Here is a 16,593-nt window from a genome sequence, read left to right on the forward strand (position 1 = left end):
AGATTGGTTACGACATGTTTAATCCACGAACACTCCTTATGTTAGTTCACAATAAGGATATTGAAATATAAATGAAGTCGTTTTAAGAAAAACGACTCCCGGGCGAAGCCCGGGTAACCAGCTAGTATGCTATATATCTAATATGTGCTACGCAACCTATATTTTGTAGAAAAGGGAAAAAAATATATTTTTATTGCAGATTTGCAAGCCGATACTCTGGACAGTCTAGACGACACTCTAGGATATCAAGAAACAATAGATAGCAATCTGTTAGACGCGTATACAGATATTGCATATAATATTTTAAAATTACCATTTTTATCTATCAATCTTCTTCCTAAAGTGCAGTTTACACTTTTGTTCTATTTCTGACATATTATAAAGGCAATTGTATTCCATCGTTGTTTTGGATTATTTTATACAATATGTGAAGGGTGTACCTACAGGATGTTGATATAGAAAGTATTTTAAGAGTTTGTTATATTTACATGCACTTTTATGATAGGAAAAAGAACAAACTTTTTTATATTTATATTTGTATGTGAAAGAAGAAAAGGAGCTTTTCTTTACTTCCTTTACTTTTTATTCATATTTTAGTTTTATAAATTTCTGTAAATACTTATATTATTATACATTATTCGTTATTTATAGTGCAGGAACCTGTCGCCATGTCACGTGCCGTTATTGAAGATCAAGGGGCAGTAATAGATCCGATAATTACCAACATTGCATCGAATAGATATGATGGATTATCACGAGGTACGTTTAAAAGATTTCTTACGTCGTTAATTGGTTATAAATAAATAATTCTTGCAAAGTCTATCCAAGTCAATGTTTCGATTTCATTTTAACCATAATTTGAGATGTTTAAAAAAAAGAATTTTCGGTAAATTCTCTAAATATAGTCGAAAATTATTATTTTTTAATTATATAAATTAAGTATGTTTAATATCAGGTACATTACTGAGATAATTTTTGATTAATATTTTATTGAGAGTGCCTAAAAGTTTTTCAATATCATTAATTACGTAGAAAATAATCACATATAGGAAATGACATAGGTACGCACATTCGCATATTTGTTAATAGTATTATGTAAAACTGCAACTTTATATACAAAACTTATATATTATAATAAAGATTTTTTATCTGTACTAAGAACAAAATCTCAATGATTCAAATGCGCAATCTACTGTGTCGATAATAATTTTATTAGAAAAAAATAGTCTTATAGTAAATTCTATGTTGTTATTTTTGACACTTATAAGTGTTAGTCTACAACCTTGTTTTAAAGGATATTTAAGCTCTAAGCCGTAAGAAATTGACCAATCACAATCAAGTATTCTCCTCGCATTCCATTGTCTATACACGGATTAATTATTGATTTTATAGAATAATACCTATATATATATTTTTAAATCCTAATTAAATATGTTCCATATCGCGTATATCGATAGTATAATATGATTTATATACAAGAGCATATAAAATTTGTAATATTAAACAAATATTTTTGCAAAGCCCTGCATGTGCGTATAATCTAATTTAATTTTATTTATTTTTTATTGAGTTCTTTCTTCCTTATTAATGTGTATATCATCTAATGTCTCAGTTTTTATTAATCTTTTTATTTAATTTTGGCAGCACCGATTATCGACGAATCGGAGCCGAATTCAGAACCACTATTGATGGACCATATAAGAATGAACGAGGACTTACCTCAACGTAGTCGCGGGAGACAACGTCTTCGCAGACGCGGTTGCAATCTGCAGAGAGGTAGGATAATTTGTATCTTTATATATAGTATAAACACAGAACACACACAGACAAAATTATTAGGCCCCCTTTTTCTTCTGAATATCTTGGAACTGAATAAGAGTAAACTTTTTATTTTCATCTTTATTGATCTCATGAATAGTTCAAACAATTAAGGTACAGTCTGTAGGCAGTGAACAGACAAAAAGTCTAGCTGTACACAACCCGTATAGATCGTGGGCTATGGCGGTGAAGGAAACACTGAGTTTTAATTGTTGACAAAATAAAATATATTTAGAATATAGCAGGATAATTTTCAATCGTATTCATAAACCATTATGGCAAAATTCAATAATCATATTAATCAAGAAACAATATATAGTTCACATTGTAATAGTCCGTTTAATGACAGGAATATAAACATTAGTTGACTGTATGATCTCAATTTGAAACTTGAAATGTAAAATAATAATATATTACAAGGTAATTATAACGAAAGAATTAATATGATATGATATACTTAAATGTATCTTTAAATTATTTAATCACTGAAAAGACTATTAGACATGACAAGAAAATGATATCATAATTAATAATGAACTAAAATAATCATACACATAAATTTTTATAAGTGAATAATGCGTTAAATAATAATCTTTATTAAACGCATTAATTCAACATCGATGAAAACGCAACGAAGATTTAAAGTATTTCATATGAATCGATGTATTGTGTGTTACACCGTTGAATATAATTTCTGAATAAATGAGCGTTGAATTTTATGGCGAATCTTGTTCAGAACAATTGAAGCAATATACATCTTATCTTAAACATTTTACGCATTAATTCGTATTGATTAAACAAATGAATCTCTTCGCAAATATGTATAAAGAAATATGTAAAATTAACTATCACACAAAATAGAATTAAACGTGTCGTAAGCTTACATAATTTACTTTACTTGGCCAAAATGAAATAGCAAGAATGAACAGTAAAAAAAAATGGTTGCAACCCGTAAATAAATATCTTGAGTACTCAAGTGAAATGAACGATTATCGTTCCGGTCAATAAATGCTTCGTTGGAGCGCGGAAGCCTCTTAAACGTCCTTTACTGGATGGTAGATCTCTCGAGATTTCTGAAACCAACGATTGAGTAGATTGTAGACTTTTCCGACAATCTTTATCTTAGTCGTGATCGATGGCTTCTATCAGAAATCTAAGAGTTACCTAAATACTAGTGTCTACTGTGTGTGGAAGCACTTCAAGAAGAGTCGTTTTCTTTCATTTATCCATATCATATCATCATCATCAAGAAACGGAGTAATGGCATCAATCTTATGCCGTCATCGTTATCATCAAGAAACGGAGTAATGGCGTCGATCTCTCACACGTTTGAGAATGAAATCGAGCCCTGGTCCTGCCGTGCGTCAATTACAGTCCCTCGGATCTTCTCGTACTTCTCATTACAGTCCCTTGGATCCTCTCGTACTTCTCAATCGATTACTTAGAGTTTCACAACTTATCGTTAGAACGACTCACATTAATATAATACCGAATTCAGATTATACGGCAGAAAGTCAGAAACATGTCTTCACTTATTGATAAACAAGAAACGAATAACGCCGGTTGCCCGGGCCGCAAGCTTGTGCATGCACGCGCGCTTTCTTCTTCACGCGGCAATTACATGAATTGAATATCGATACGTCGCGCCTCTAGCGCTTTACGCTATACAATTTTTCTAGGGAACTAGATTCGCCAACTGAAGTGAGTTTACAAAATCGCTAGTACTTTCTATGAAATATCATAGATGGCAACATTCACCTTTTTCTCCTCAATGTCTCATCGCGTTTTCAAACACTAGCAATTGTTTGTGAAATGGAAATAATTGCGTCTGTATTAATCAAAGTCGAAATACGAAGTAAACAATTTTCTGAGTAATATTGCTGTTTCCCTAAAGTGATATGTAATAGACTTTATACCTTAACTGTTTGAACAATTCACGAGATCAATAAAGATGAAAACAACACGTAAACAAAAAACTCATTTGTTCCAAGATATTCAGAAGAAACAAAGGGTGTGCCTAATAATTTTGTCTCTATGCCTGCATATACTTCTTATAAATGCATGTATATGTATAGATATCGTATGATATATATACAGAGTTTGTATAAAGTCTATTGCCATCCCTATATTTCGGAATGGAACCCCCTATATTGTAGTATATCATTTGAAAGTGCATAAGAAAAGAAAATTTTTGGCGCAAACCAGAGATCGATACGATTATCCGTTCGGGAGTTACTTAAAGTCAAAGTTCGAAAAAGCTAATTTTCAAAAATTTTCTTCTTTTATGCCTTTTCAAATGATATACTACAATACAGGGGGGTTCTATTTGAAATTTTTAAGATCCCCTGGGACTCTCCCTTGGGGGGGGGGGGGACAACCTCTCCATCTTCCTTAAAAGAGTAGCCTCTCAAAATGATCGAACACGTATTTCGCGGTTTTTTATAATTTTGAGCCGTTTCCAAAATATAGGGGTGGCAACAGATTTTATAGAAACCCTGTATATCTATATTTTAAAACATATAAAAAAAGATCTTTTATTTTCTACTAATCTTTTCTATTTAATTAATGTAGCAACGATTAGTGCCGAATCAGAGTCGGATTCAGAACCATTACTGGAAAATATTATAACGAACGACTTACCTCCACGTAGTCGCGGGAGACCTCGCAGACGCGATCGCAATCTGCAGACATGTAAGATATAATTTGTATCTTATAGACTATAAATATGCAGGGTGTTTAGTTAGAAAATTTAGGGGAATATTCCTTGGTTTATTTTTAGGGAGAGAGGGTCTACTCTCTAAACATATGCCCTAAAATCTACGTTGTTTTGAAACGTGGCGTTATAGCTTCTTTCTTTTGTCGATATCAAAAAAATCTGTCGCGAGTGAGTTGTCACTTTAAAAGCTTTGATGAAGAAGTCAGGGGGTATAGAAATAGGTGTCAATCATTAAGGGCAAGATCGTGCGCGGGTCTGTGTCAAGGAGAATGATGGAAGAATCCCAGTGCAAACTCTTTACAGTTGATTAACAGATTTTGGTTCGGAACTCTTTAACCATTTTCCCTACAATCCGGATTTCGCCTTTAATATAATTGTCACTCTATTTCAATATTTTTTAAACAGTAACTGTTTTGTCAATGTTCAATTTACCGGCGGCAGAATTGTTTGACACAGCCAAACAAGCTGGTACTCTAATGCATTAAATATATCGAGATCAACGACGATTACGTAGAAAAATTAAATAAAGCATTTTTAAGCGTGTATTAAAGCATTTTTAGTTTAAAATAAAATTTTTTAACTGTTGTTCCTTTTTAATTTGGCCGATTGAAACTTATTTTCTAAACGCTCATCGTCGCGCGCGCGCACGCGCGCGCACGCACACGCACACGCACACGCACACGCACACGCACACGCACACGCACACGCACACGCACACACACACGCAAAATCAGAGGTATTACTTACGACTATATCTGGGTTTTATACATTAATGTGTATTCATGTTGTTTTGACAGTTTCATCAGAATGTCTACACATACTTACAGATGACGAACTTGCTTTTACAAATAGAAGTAGAAGGAGTCGTGGCAGACCTCCTAACCGTCGTCGCGGACGTCGCGGTAGATTCGCGAGACTACCACGGGTTGATGAAACCGCAGGTAAAATATATGTTATTTTTCAATGCTAATACATTTGTGTTATATTTATTCAGTGCAGAATTAATTGCTAATTTTTCGTAAAATAAAAGTCACAAAGATGTGACACCATGTGTAATAAATTGAAAGAAATGTTGAAATAGTTTGCCGTGATGATATTGATACATATATATTAATACATTTATATATTTTAGCAACCTGAATGTTATATGTACGTAATTTCTCTTTCGGGATTTTATCACATCATAGAGAATTTTAATTGAATGGTTTTTTAAAATATGAACAATAAATCTCTAAGAAATAATTTAAAAAATGTAACGCGAACTGATCATTAGTAATATAGTCAGCATAAGGACATATTGATTTTACGAATATTAGGGGAAAGTCCGGTAGTATCGGTCACTTATTGTTAGATATTGTAGCGTTTTTATAGGTATTATAAAAACGCTACAACATTTAAGTGACCGCGATACTGCTCGTTGCCCGATACTACCAGACTTTCCCTTATTTGATTAATAAAACAGCATAATTGATCGACTTTTAGTGGTGGAATTTGTTCTTTTTTTAAACGTAACATGACATCTGAAATAAAAAGCATTCTTTTATTGCACATTATATTTTACAGATCTTGAAAATATTTTTCATACACCTACTGACGACGATATTGGCGCTATTAGCCTAAGCGATAGCGATGGCGAACAAACTGTTCGATCTTTTTCTCCTGTGACAGATACAATTGCATCAAGCTCGCGCACCAGTGGTAGTAAGAGGGTAACCACCATTTCTACACCCAGGGATCTCGCTTGCGGTTAGGGAGGTCGGGGGGTGCCTCGTTGCCGCGGGGGGAACGCCGTAAGCGGTGGGCGAGGGGGTCGAGGGACGGTGTTAAGGGTCATCGGTGGGGGGGCTACGCGGGGGGAAAAGATTGCTGGGCGAGGGGGGGAGCGCGACGCGGGGGGACGGCTGTTTACTGGTATTTGTGGGGACCTTGTTGGGAGTGAATTCCCTAGGCGGGTAAATGGGGAATATCGCGCCGCAGGGCCGCCAACGGGGGCTCGGCGCGGGGACGCGGGCGTTCCGAGGGGGGACGCTCGGAGCGGCGCTCGCGCCGTTACCGACCGTTTTGAAAAATCGCGCGCTAAGTTTTTTTTGTTTTTGCTCGCGCGCGTCTGGGCGCGTCCGGACTCGCCCGAACTCGCCCGAACTCGTTCGAGGTCGCTCCTCTCGACGTTCCGGGGGGAAAAAAATGCGTTCGAGGTCGTTCGTTTCGCGGGTCTCGATCGCCCATCTTCGTCGGCGTTTTTCTTACTCTCGGTCCGAAGGTCGTTTCGATCCGCGTCGCGGATGACGCGATCGCCGCGACATCGGGGGTAAGCGCGGTCGCGCGGAGATAGGTATACGGATCTGAGAAAAAGGGGGAAAAAGAAAGAGCGCACAGATGAGATACGTATATAGTTTTTTTATTCAGACACATAATACACGCGCGTTTACATGATTTCGCTCGTATGAATATATACAGGGTGATTCAGAACAACCCCGCGTCCTTGTAAAGACGTATTCTTGAAGTGATTTTAAGACAATTTCCTGTACGAAAATTTTGTCCGAAGCTTACTTTTTGAATTACTGGAGAAAATATTTAGCGAATAACGGGGCGCGTACAGAAGGTAGGCAGGGGCGGCGCAACTCACCGTCCGACGCGGGCGTTAAGTAGGGCGCTCGCTGCGATCAGCTACACTCGCTGATCAAGAGACACGGTAGCAATTATTGAGATTCGTATTCTTGGGTAAAGATACATAACAGTCTCGCGCCAAGTATAAGCGCATCGCGAGACTGTTATGTATCTTTACGCAAAAATACGAATCTCAATAATTGCTTATGCACATACACGGTCCCTCTCTCTCTCACTCACTCACTCACTCAGTCACTCACTCACTTACCTTGTAGAGATTCGATGTCTTCATACTGCTGTAGCTTGACGGATGAATAATTTCATCGTGGATCGCACCTCACGTTCTCATGTGACAAATCCACACCGAATAATAAGCCAGAGTTTTTCGATTTTATAAATGGTCATGACGTATCGTAATAATTTTCAATCGTCGATTAATCGGCAGTGATTAATAGTAATGAATCAATAGATTCGTTTATAAGTCATTCAAATGCGTGAGTGAATCCGAGTATGTATCGCGATAAATACTTGGATTTACCCACGCACTTGAGTGACTTATAAACGAATCTATTGATTTATTACTATTAATCACCACCGATTAATCGGCGATTGAAAATTATTCGAAGAAAGAACACACGCGTAATCACAATAATCAACCAGAAGTTTTTCGTTTTTTACAAATTGTATCACGCATCAACACCTTCACGGATTTACTTACGCACTTGATCGATAGAATTCGGCATTTACGAACGAATCTATTGATTCATTATTATTAATTACTACCGGTTAATTATTCGGCGATAAAAAATTATTCGAAGAAAGAAACGCGTTACACATACACAGCGCACGTAACCCGAGACGCGGAGACTGTGCTCGATGACAACAATGAGACAGGTTATGTTTTTACAGTGAACGGCATCTCTCGTCAAGTCTGACTTATCGGCCTAATGGAAATGACCGGCAGTGGAACGCTACGAGGTATTCGTACTGGCAAATGAACCGTAGATAATGTCCGTAGGTAATGTCGAATTTTTCTAAATAATTTGCGAACTCAAAGAGAATGTTCCCCGAAAAAAATATTTGGTTGCCCTGAAAAGGGCAGATTAATTACAATATTTTAGAACACTTTTCTTTATTTTATAATAAGTGTTCGAAGTGTCCGCCGTCCATTGTGATGCAAGCTCTTATGCGTCTCAATAAATTTTCCTGGGTCTTCTCCATAACTTCGTCCTCGATTGACCAAATGGCGTAATGAAGTTTATTATTTAATTCTTCAACGTCCTCGGGAAGCCGTTTGTAAATTTTTTTCTTGATGTAGCCCCACAAGAAAAAGTCCAGTGGATTGAGGTCTGGCGATCTTGCAGGCCAACGTATCGGGCCATACCGGCCCATCCAACGTTCGGAAAAATGCTGATTTAAAAAATTGGTTACTATTCTGGCGTTATGTGGACCAGCACCGTCTTGTTGAAATATAATTTTATTTCTATTTAATAACGGTACTTTTTCCAAAAATTCTGGTAGATTTTCGGCCAGAAATTCCACATACAATGCGCCATTTAGTCTTTCTGGAAGAATAACTGGGCCCAATATTGTTGTACCCATAATTCCAGCCCAGACATGCAGTTTCCAACGAACTTGGTAATTTCTGAGTCGTGTCGTTCGAGGATTCTCGTCGTCCCACACATGCATGTTGTGTGAGTTGAAAACTCCTTCTCGTGTGAACAGCGATTCATCGCTGAATATTACACGAGAAGGAAATTCTGGATCTTCGTCTACTCTTTGCAGGAAATCCTCGCAAAATCTCTTCCTCCGATGATAGTCTTCTTGCCGCAAGTGTTGCACGCGGGTGTAATGGTAGTCGTGCTTTTTTTTTTCTTTGAGTATTCTTTGGACGGTGGAATAAGACAATTCGTGCTCTCGAGCAATGTCCCGAATACTAGTTTCAGGTTTTTGCTCAACAGCACGAAGGACTGTTTCGACGTTTCGTAAGTTTCTTGCATCACGATGTCTACCAGTGTCTTTTTTCTTTGGTAAAACGCTTCCAGTTTCATATAATCTTTGAGCTGCTTCAAGTATAACGCTAGGCCTGGGATGTCTTGCTCGGTTCGGATATAATTCGGCGTATCTTCTCGCAGCAACGTGATATTGCCCCTGACACTCACCGAGTGCCATCAGCATATCGTAATATTCTTCATTTGTATACGCTGCCATGTCGTTGTGTTCTTTCGCTTCTAATAATCGAGGGATTATTGATGCAAGCATCGATCGTTTCACTTTATTTATACGATTTTCGATCACCTGCTATTCGTCGCGGGGTCGCGGGAGGGGATATCGACCCCCCGCGAAGATCGTATAAATAAAGTGAAACGATCGATGCTTGCATCAATAATCCCTCGATTATTAGAAGCGAAAGAACACAACGACATGGCAGCGTATACAAATGAAGAATATTACGATATGCTGATGGCACTCGGTGAGTGTCAGGGGCAATATCACGTTGCTGCGAGAAGATACGCCGAATTATATCCGAACCGAGCAAGACATCCCAGGCCTAGCGTTATACTTGAAGCAGCTCAAAGATTATATGAAACTGGAAGCGTTTTACCAAAGAAAAAAGACACTGGTAGACATCGTGATGCAAGAAACTTACGAAACGTCGAAACAGTCCTTCGTGCTGTTGAGCAAAAACCTGAAACTAGTATTCGGGACATTGCTCGAGAGCACGAATTGTCTTATTCCACCGTCCAAAGAATACTCAAAGAAAAAAAAAAGCACGACTACCATTACACCCGCGTGCAACACTTGCGGCAAGAAGACTATCATCGGAGGAAGAGATTTTGCGAGGATTTCCTGCAAAGAGTAGACGAAGATCCAGAATTTCCTTCTCGTGTAATATTCAGCGATGAATCGCTGTTCACACGAGAAGGAGTTTTCAACTCACACAACATGCATGTGTGGGACGACGAGAATCCTCGAACGACACGACTCAGAAATTACCAAGTTCGTTGGAAACTGCATGTCTGGGCTGGAATTATGGGTACAACAATATTGGGCCCAGTTATTCTTCCAGAAAGACTAAATGGCGCATTGTATGTGGAATTTCTGGCCGAAAATCTACCAGAATTTTTGGAAAAAGTACCGTTATTAAATAGAAATAAAATTATATTTCAACAAGACGGTGCTGGTCCACATAACGCCAGAATAGTAACCAATTTTTTAAATCAGCATTTTTCCGAACGTTGGATGGGCCGGTATGGCCCGATACGTTGGCCTGCAAGATCGCCAGACCTCAATCCACTGGACTTTTTCTTGTGGGGCTACATCAAGAAAAAAATTTACAAACGGCTTCCCGAGGACGTTGAAGAATTAAATAATAAACTTCATTACGCCATTTGGTCAATCGAGGACGAAGTTATGGAGAAGACCCAGGAAAATTTATTGAGACGCATGAGAGCTTGCATCACAATGGACGGCGGACACTTCGAACATTTATTATAAAATAAAGAAAAGTGTTCTAAAATATTGTAATTAATCTGCCCTTTTCAGGGCAACCAAATATTTTTTTCGGGGAACATTCTCTTTGAGTTCGCAAATTATTTAGAAAAATTCGACATTACCTACGGACATTATCTACGGTTCATTTGCCAGTACGAATACCTCGTAGCGTTCCACTGCCGGTCATTTCCATTAGGCCGATAAGTCAGACTTGACGAGAGATGCCGTTCACTGTAAAAACATAACCTGTCTCATTGTTGTCATCGAGCACAGTCTCCGCGTCTCGGGTTACGTGCGCTGTGTATGTGTAACGCGTTTCTTTCTTCGAATAATTTTTTATCGCCGAATAATTAACCGGTAGTAATTAATAATAATGAATCAATAGATTCGTTCGTAAATGCCGAATTCTATCGATCAAGTGCGTAAGTAAATCCATGAAAGTGTTGATGCGTGATACAATTTGTAAAAGACGAAAAACTTCTGGTTGATTATTGTGATTACGCGTGTGTTCTTTCTTCGAATAATTTTCAATCGCCGGTTAATCGGTAGTGATTAATAGTAATAAATCAATAGATTCGTTTATAAGTCACTCAAGTGCGTGGGTAAATCCAAGTATTTATCGCGATACATACTCGGATTCACTCACGCATTTGAGTGACTTATAAACGAATCTATTGATTCATTACTATTAATCACTGCCGATTAATCGACGATTGAAAATTATTACGATATGTCATGACCATTTATAAAATCGAAAAACTCTGGCTTATTATTCGGTGTGGATTTGTCACATGAGAACGTGAGGTGCGATCCACGATGAAATTATTCATCCGTCAAGCTACAGCAGTATGAAGACATCGAATCTCTACAAGGTAAGTGAATGAGTGACTGAGTGAGTGAGTGAGTGAGAGAGAGAGGGACCGTGTATGTGCATAAGCAATTATTGAGATTCGTATTTTTGCGTAAAGATACATAACAGTCTCGCGATGCGCTTATACTTGGCGCGAGACTGTTATGTATCTTTACCCAAGAATACGAATCTCAATAATTGCTACCGTGTCTCTTGATCAGCGAGTGTAGCTGATCGCAGCGAGCGCCCTACTTAACGCCCGCGTCGGACGGTGAGTTGCGCCGCCCCTGCCTACCTTCTGTACGCGCCCCGTTATTCGCTAAATATTTTCTCCAGTAATTCAAAAAGTAAGCTTCGGACAAAATTTTCGTACAGGAAAAATTGTCTTAAAATCACTTCAAGAATACGTCTTTACAAGGACGCGGGGTTGTTCTAAATCACCCTGTATATATATGTTTGTAGACGCGACATTGTTATTAGGATCGGAAACAGAGCGCGGCGATCTCGCAGTCGACGATGTTGTCAGGATCGAAGAAATCGCTCTTCAGTATCGCAGTCTGAACCGAAGTTTCCATTTTCATCGCGTTGGCGGCTATCTCCCGATAGCGCGAAAACTTCGCGTCGACCTCCTCGGTCGCCGCGCTCAGCGCCCGGACGACGCGATCTATGCAAAATTGGAGATCGTACAGCGTGAGCAGGGTTTTGCGCACCATCGCCACGCGAGACAGGTTGAGTAGCTCCATACGTAGGATCGGCGCGTTGTTGATCACTCCGAATCGCAGCGTCATCCCTTCGATCGACATTGGCGAAGGGGGGCGAGTTGCGTCGGAGAGAGCGCGTTCCATGCACGACAATATGTCGCGTTTGCGCTCGACCAGTTCTTTCCACATGTCGAGCGTCAGGGAGATTTCCCTGCCTTGTTTGTCTCCCAGGGCGATATCCACGTACGAAGGCGTGGTATGAATACTGTACCATGGCGACTTGATCGTGATACCTATGGCTATGTACTTGTAGCCAGTCGTCGTCAGCAGATAACGCGTCGTCAGGACGCGCACCGCGGGCAATTCGACGGGCTGGTCGGTGGGAGGGCGAAAGTTGGAATGAAACTCCTGATGATGACGACGATAATGACGATCGTCCTCGACGGACGCGTCGGTGGGAAGATGAGAGCTGCGACGCGACTCCTGGCGATGAGGACGATAATGACGATCGTCCATCAAACTGATCTTTCGCATTTTATTGCCGTTGTCGTTCGCCTCCGAATCCGCCGTCTCCGGAGGAGAAATACTCTTCGGCGCGGGTCGATCGGCCAACGTTGAAAACATTTCGCGCTGCGCGCCGCGGTAACCGTTTGTTTCTGATTTTTTTTCCGACGCGTCGTATTTGGCCGACGACGCGACACTGATGCCTTGGAGGGGACACATCGGTATAAGTAGGAAAGATCTGACTTATGTCGCGCGTGGCGTGGTGTGGGAAATTTGCGCAGTCCTCTACTTCCTTCGGCGGAGATCGAAAAACCGAACGCCGGTGTTGTCATTGTTCGAATAATCGCTCGCCGCCGACGTTAACGAGTTATCGTTGAGGCGTACGATTCGATCGAGGAGATCGCGCAACTGCTGCAGCAGTTCGGCCTTAGGGCAGACGATATTTAGCATCCGCAGATCGAATTTACCGGCCGACGAGACGGTCCTCGTAAATTCGTTGAATTTGTAGAACTGCGCCCGAGTGGTGAAGTACAGATTGCCGTCGACGTAGCGGAAGATCGACGTCACGCCGGTCGGTATTTCGGGAAACGTCGCCTCAAGGGGCGTAAAGGCGACTCTCTTGTCCTTGTCGCATTCGTCTATCTCGCCCACCGCGTTACCGTTGAACACCACGAAGGAACGTCCTCTGTGGGTGTTCACCGCTCCGTTGATCAACGTGTTTTCGGGAAATCCGAGTTCTTGCAAGGTCTTCGGCCAACCTGGCCGCAGACTGAATTCCGGATATTGAACCAAGTATACCAAATTATCTACGAACACCACAAGATCGCCGGACGGGGACTGATAGGCGGCGGTCACGCGCGTGTAATTGTCGTAAAGAAAGCTCATGTGATTCGAAAGGGCTAAAGGTCCGTTGTACGTTCTACCGTCCAGATCGATCGACCAAACGTAACGCTTGTACGAGATGTACATTCGATTTTTTAAAATCAATATCCCGTTCACGCGATCGAGGCTGCACAGGTCCGGCGATGGCGGCGTTCGTATTTTTTTCACCGTACAAACGTTGAATGTCGGCGATGTCGTTTTGGTCGAGTTTCATCGGATACTGCTGGTCCGGCTGTATCGCGAACATTGCAGCCGGCGGCTGCGAGCGTGTCGCCTGCCTCGAAGAGGAAGCAGGGTCCGGTGGTGCGAGAGGACAAAGTCCTGGAGCAGCCAATCATACCACCGAGAAAAAGGAAGGAGAAGACGACGGTGGATCGCATGCTGGAAAACGCGGCCTCCAAGACGGAAGCGGCAACAGCGGGCCAACCGCCGTATATCCTAGCGGCGATCAAAGACGCCGCACGCGTCACTAATAGCATGCCGAACCGGCGCAATTAGAATGAACACGAGCGCAAGAATGTACATAAAAGTTGCGAGAAACACGCGTAGATAAGATTACCCATTGTTTAGGCCTAGATATAGCAGCGATTGATTAGGTTATTTTAATTTTGCGGTATACAATTAAGAGAGTTTTATGTTGTTAGATATATGATGATAAGTTTTCTTTTGTTATTATGATTTATAGACATACAGAGGTTTATTTGTTTACACACAGACCGGGACGATGTTCCTTTATATATATATATATATATATATATATATATATATATATATATAATATATATATAGTGTATTTACGGATGTTGAAAGAACGATTTAATTTTGATTTACGAATAAAAGGTTTTTAATTTTCGTTATTTCGTGATAGAGTTACGTGATCGAGAGATTGTATGGGTCATGACGACTTCCGGTTTATTGACATTTATTTTGCGTTATGAATAAAAAAGTTAAGTTTATTTTATTTGATTTACGAAAGATTTAATTTGGTTTTGTTTCGACAAACACGGATTTTCTTTTGGTTAAAAAACCCGACGAGATACAAGAAAAAGTCAGAAGAAAAGATTACGCACAATTGCGCGTAGATTAAAAAAAGGTCATATGGACCAAACCGGTTAAACGTAAATTTACTTCAAATAGTTGACAAAATGACGCGTAGCGTAACGCAGAGGCTCAAGTATAGTTTTAGAGTCGGAAGGACTCAAGTTTAACGAGCCAGCAACCGATGCGAGTAATCACGAAAAAATGTCCGGGGGAGTTGAGAACCACGGTCGTGCGAACGAGAATAAAGACACGTTCATAACGAGCAAGGGGGTAAATGAGAAAACCAAACCACCGTGCGGATCGGTACGAAAACAACGTGGGCGAATCGCAAAAGGCGTCAATAACGCGAGACAATCAGCGATGGTCCAGCGGAGCGTGCAAAACCGGAAGTCGGCTTACCACATATGGTGGTAAACGAACCGGGCGAACGAGCGGCGCGACCGATAAATTTACAACGCGAGGGTAATAAGAACAGCCCAAAAAGAGGGTTACCACAGACAAATAAAATAGCGAACGACGGGTAACGAGATCGCCTTATCATGTGCCATGGTAAGGGAACCGCGCGAACCACGAAGTCGAATGACCGATTGATGATGTCAGAGGGATGCGTATGTCGCGAGAACACCGCGGACATCGGCGATCGATAGGCGCGCTGGGTAAACAGCAAAATCGATTTACCAAGCGAAGTGGTAAACGATCCAGGCAAACGGGAGGCCGAGCCAGCGAACAGACCATGCGAGCGCGTAGTAGTTGGCGGGACCGACGCAAGCATACGGATGAGCGGCGTGCCGAACGCGCGGGATCGAAGATCGCGATACCGCGGAGGCGCGGTAACGGCCGGAGGCCAGCGGGCCAACCGGACGGCGAATAAAGGCCGTAGGCGCATCCAGGGCGTAGCCAGGAGCGGGCCACGACCAACGGTCAGCGGACTGGAAGTAGGGGAGGCGCTGGAGCGTTACCACGTATTCGCGTACGCGTAGGAGCACCGGGTATATCATGGAGCACGTAACGGGTGACTCCGTAATCAAGGAAACGTGGTAAGCGAAACTCGCGAAGTAGAAGCGCTAGCGATGAAATTATAACGATTATAACGATTAAGCAATCAACGTGGGCCGAATGATCGAGACCGCATAAAACATTTGGCAAAATTATATGACAAATGACCAGTGGCCATACCACGAGGCGAACGGAGAAGCGAGAGCGAGCAAACACGACGCGGGGCATCGAACGCCCATCGGAGTAAATTCTAAGTTAATTAATGTACACGCGAAGTTTCATTTTCCAGAAGGGTCCTTAATTAACAATAATGTATAATAAATTAAAGGTAAGGATAACGGAACATGGAATGCTGCGTAGAATATTTATTCGAATGTACACATAGCGAATGAATGAGTCGAACAAAGGGGCCTTTGTTCATGGAGCACCTGTCCAACGAGACAAAAGGCCAGGAACGCGGAAGTCAAACAGCATCACATCTGGGAAGCAGGTGTAATCCACATCTGGGCCCCAGATGTCCCAAAAGTAGGCGGAGCCACACCAAAGTGGGGATGCAACCGGAGCAAAACCCCAAGATCGGGGAATTCTTCGTCGGAGCCTCGTAGAGAACAGTCGATTCGGTCTGATAAAGCCTTGCGATAGAAACTTAGACTCTCGGCGTTGAAGATCCCGCGGTAGTCGCGTTACCACGTTGAAACTTTGTCACGAACACTTGTATCTGAAAATAGAATAAAATAGATTATATTTTATTATCTCAAAGAAATCAGAATACTTAAATTAATTCGTGTGCGATAAACTTACCTAAAAGACATACCTACCTGATCCTCATACTTACCTGTCGGCGATCCGATATCCGTACGGGGAGATCCAAAGGCGGTCCAGCGAAGGTCCAGGGCGAAGTCGGCGGTGCACAGCTGCAGTCCAGAGAAGGTCCGAGGTGCTTGGTCCAGCGGCGATCCTAGATCCGGCGGCGAAGGGTGACC

The 16,593-nt window shown here is 41.2% G+C and overlaps 1 protein-coding gene across 1 annotated transcript; it reads right to left on the minus strand.

Moving 5' to 3' along the window:
• Positions 1-12,976: 12,976 nt before the first annotated feature.
• On the minus strand, positions 12,977-13,660 carry LOC112454129 (matrix metalloproteinase-2-like). The gene has a single exon (XM_025015356.1). It carries the CDS (start codon positions 13,658-13,660, stop codon positions 12,977-12,979), a length of 684 nt encoding a protein of 227 aa, XP_024871124.1.
• Positions 13,661-16,593: the final 2,933 nt, after the last annotated feature.

Source organism: Temnothorax curvispinosus, unplaced genomic scaffold, assembly GCF_003070985.1.
Source record: "Temnothorax curvispinosus isolate PA1 unplaced genomic scaffold, ASM307098v1 QBEX01004800.1, whole genome shotgun sequence".
Lineage (NCBI taxonomy): Eukaryota > Metazoa > Arthropoda > Insecta > Hymenoptera > Formicidae > Temnothorax > Temnothorax curvispinosus.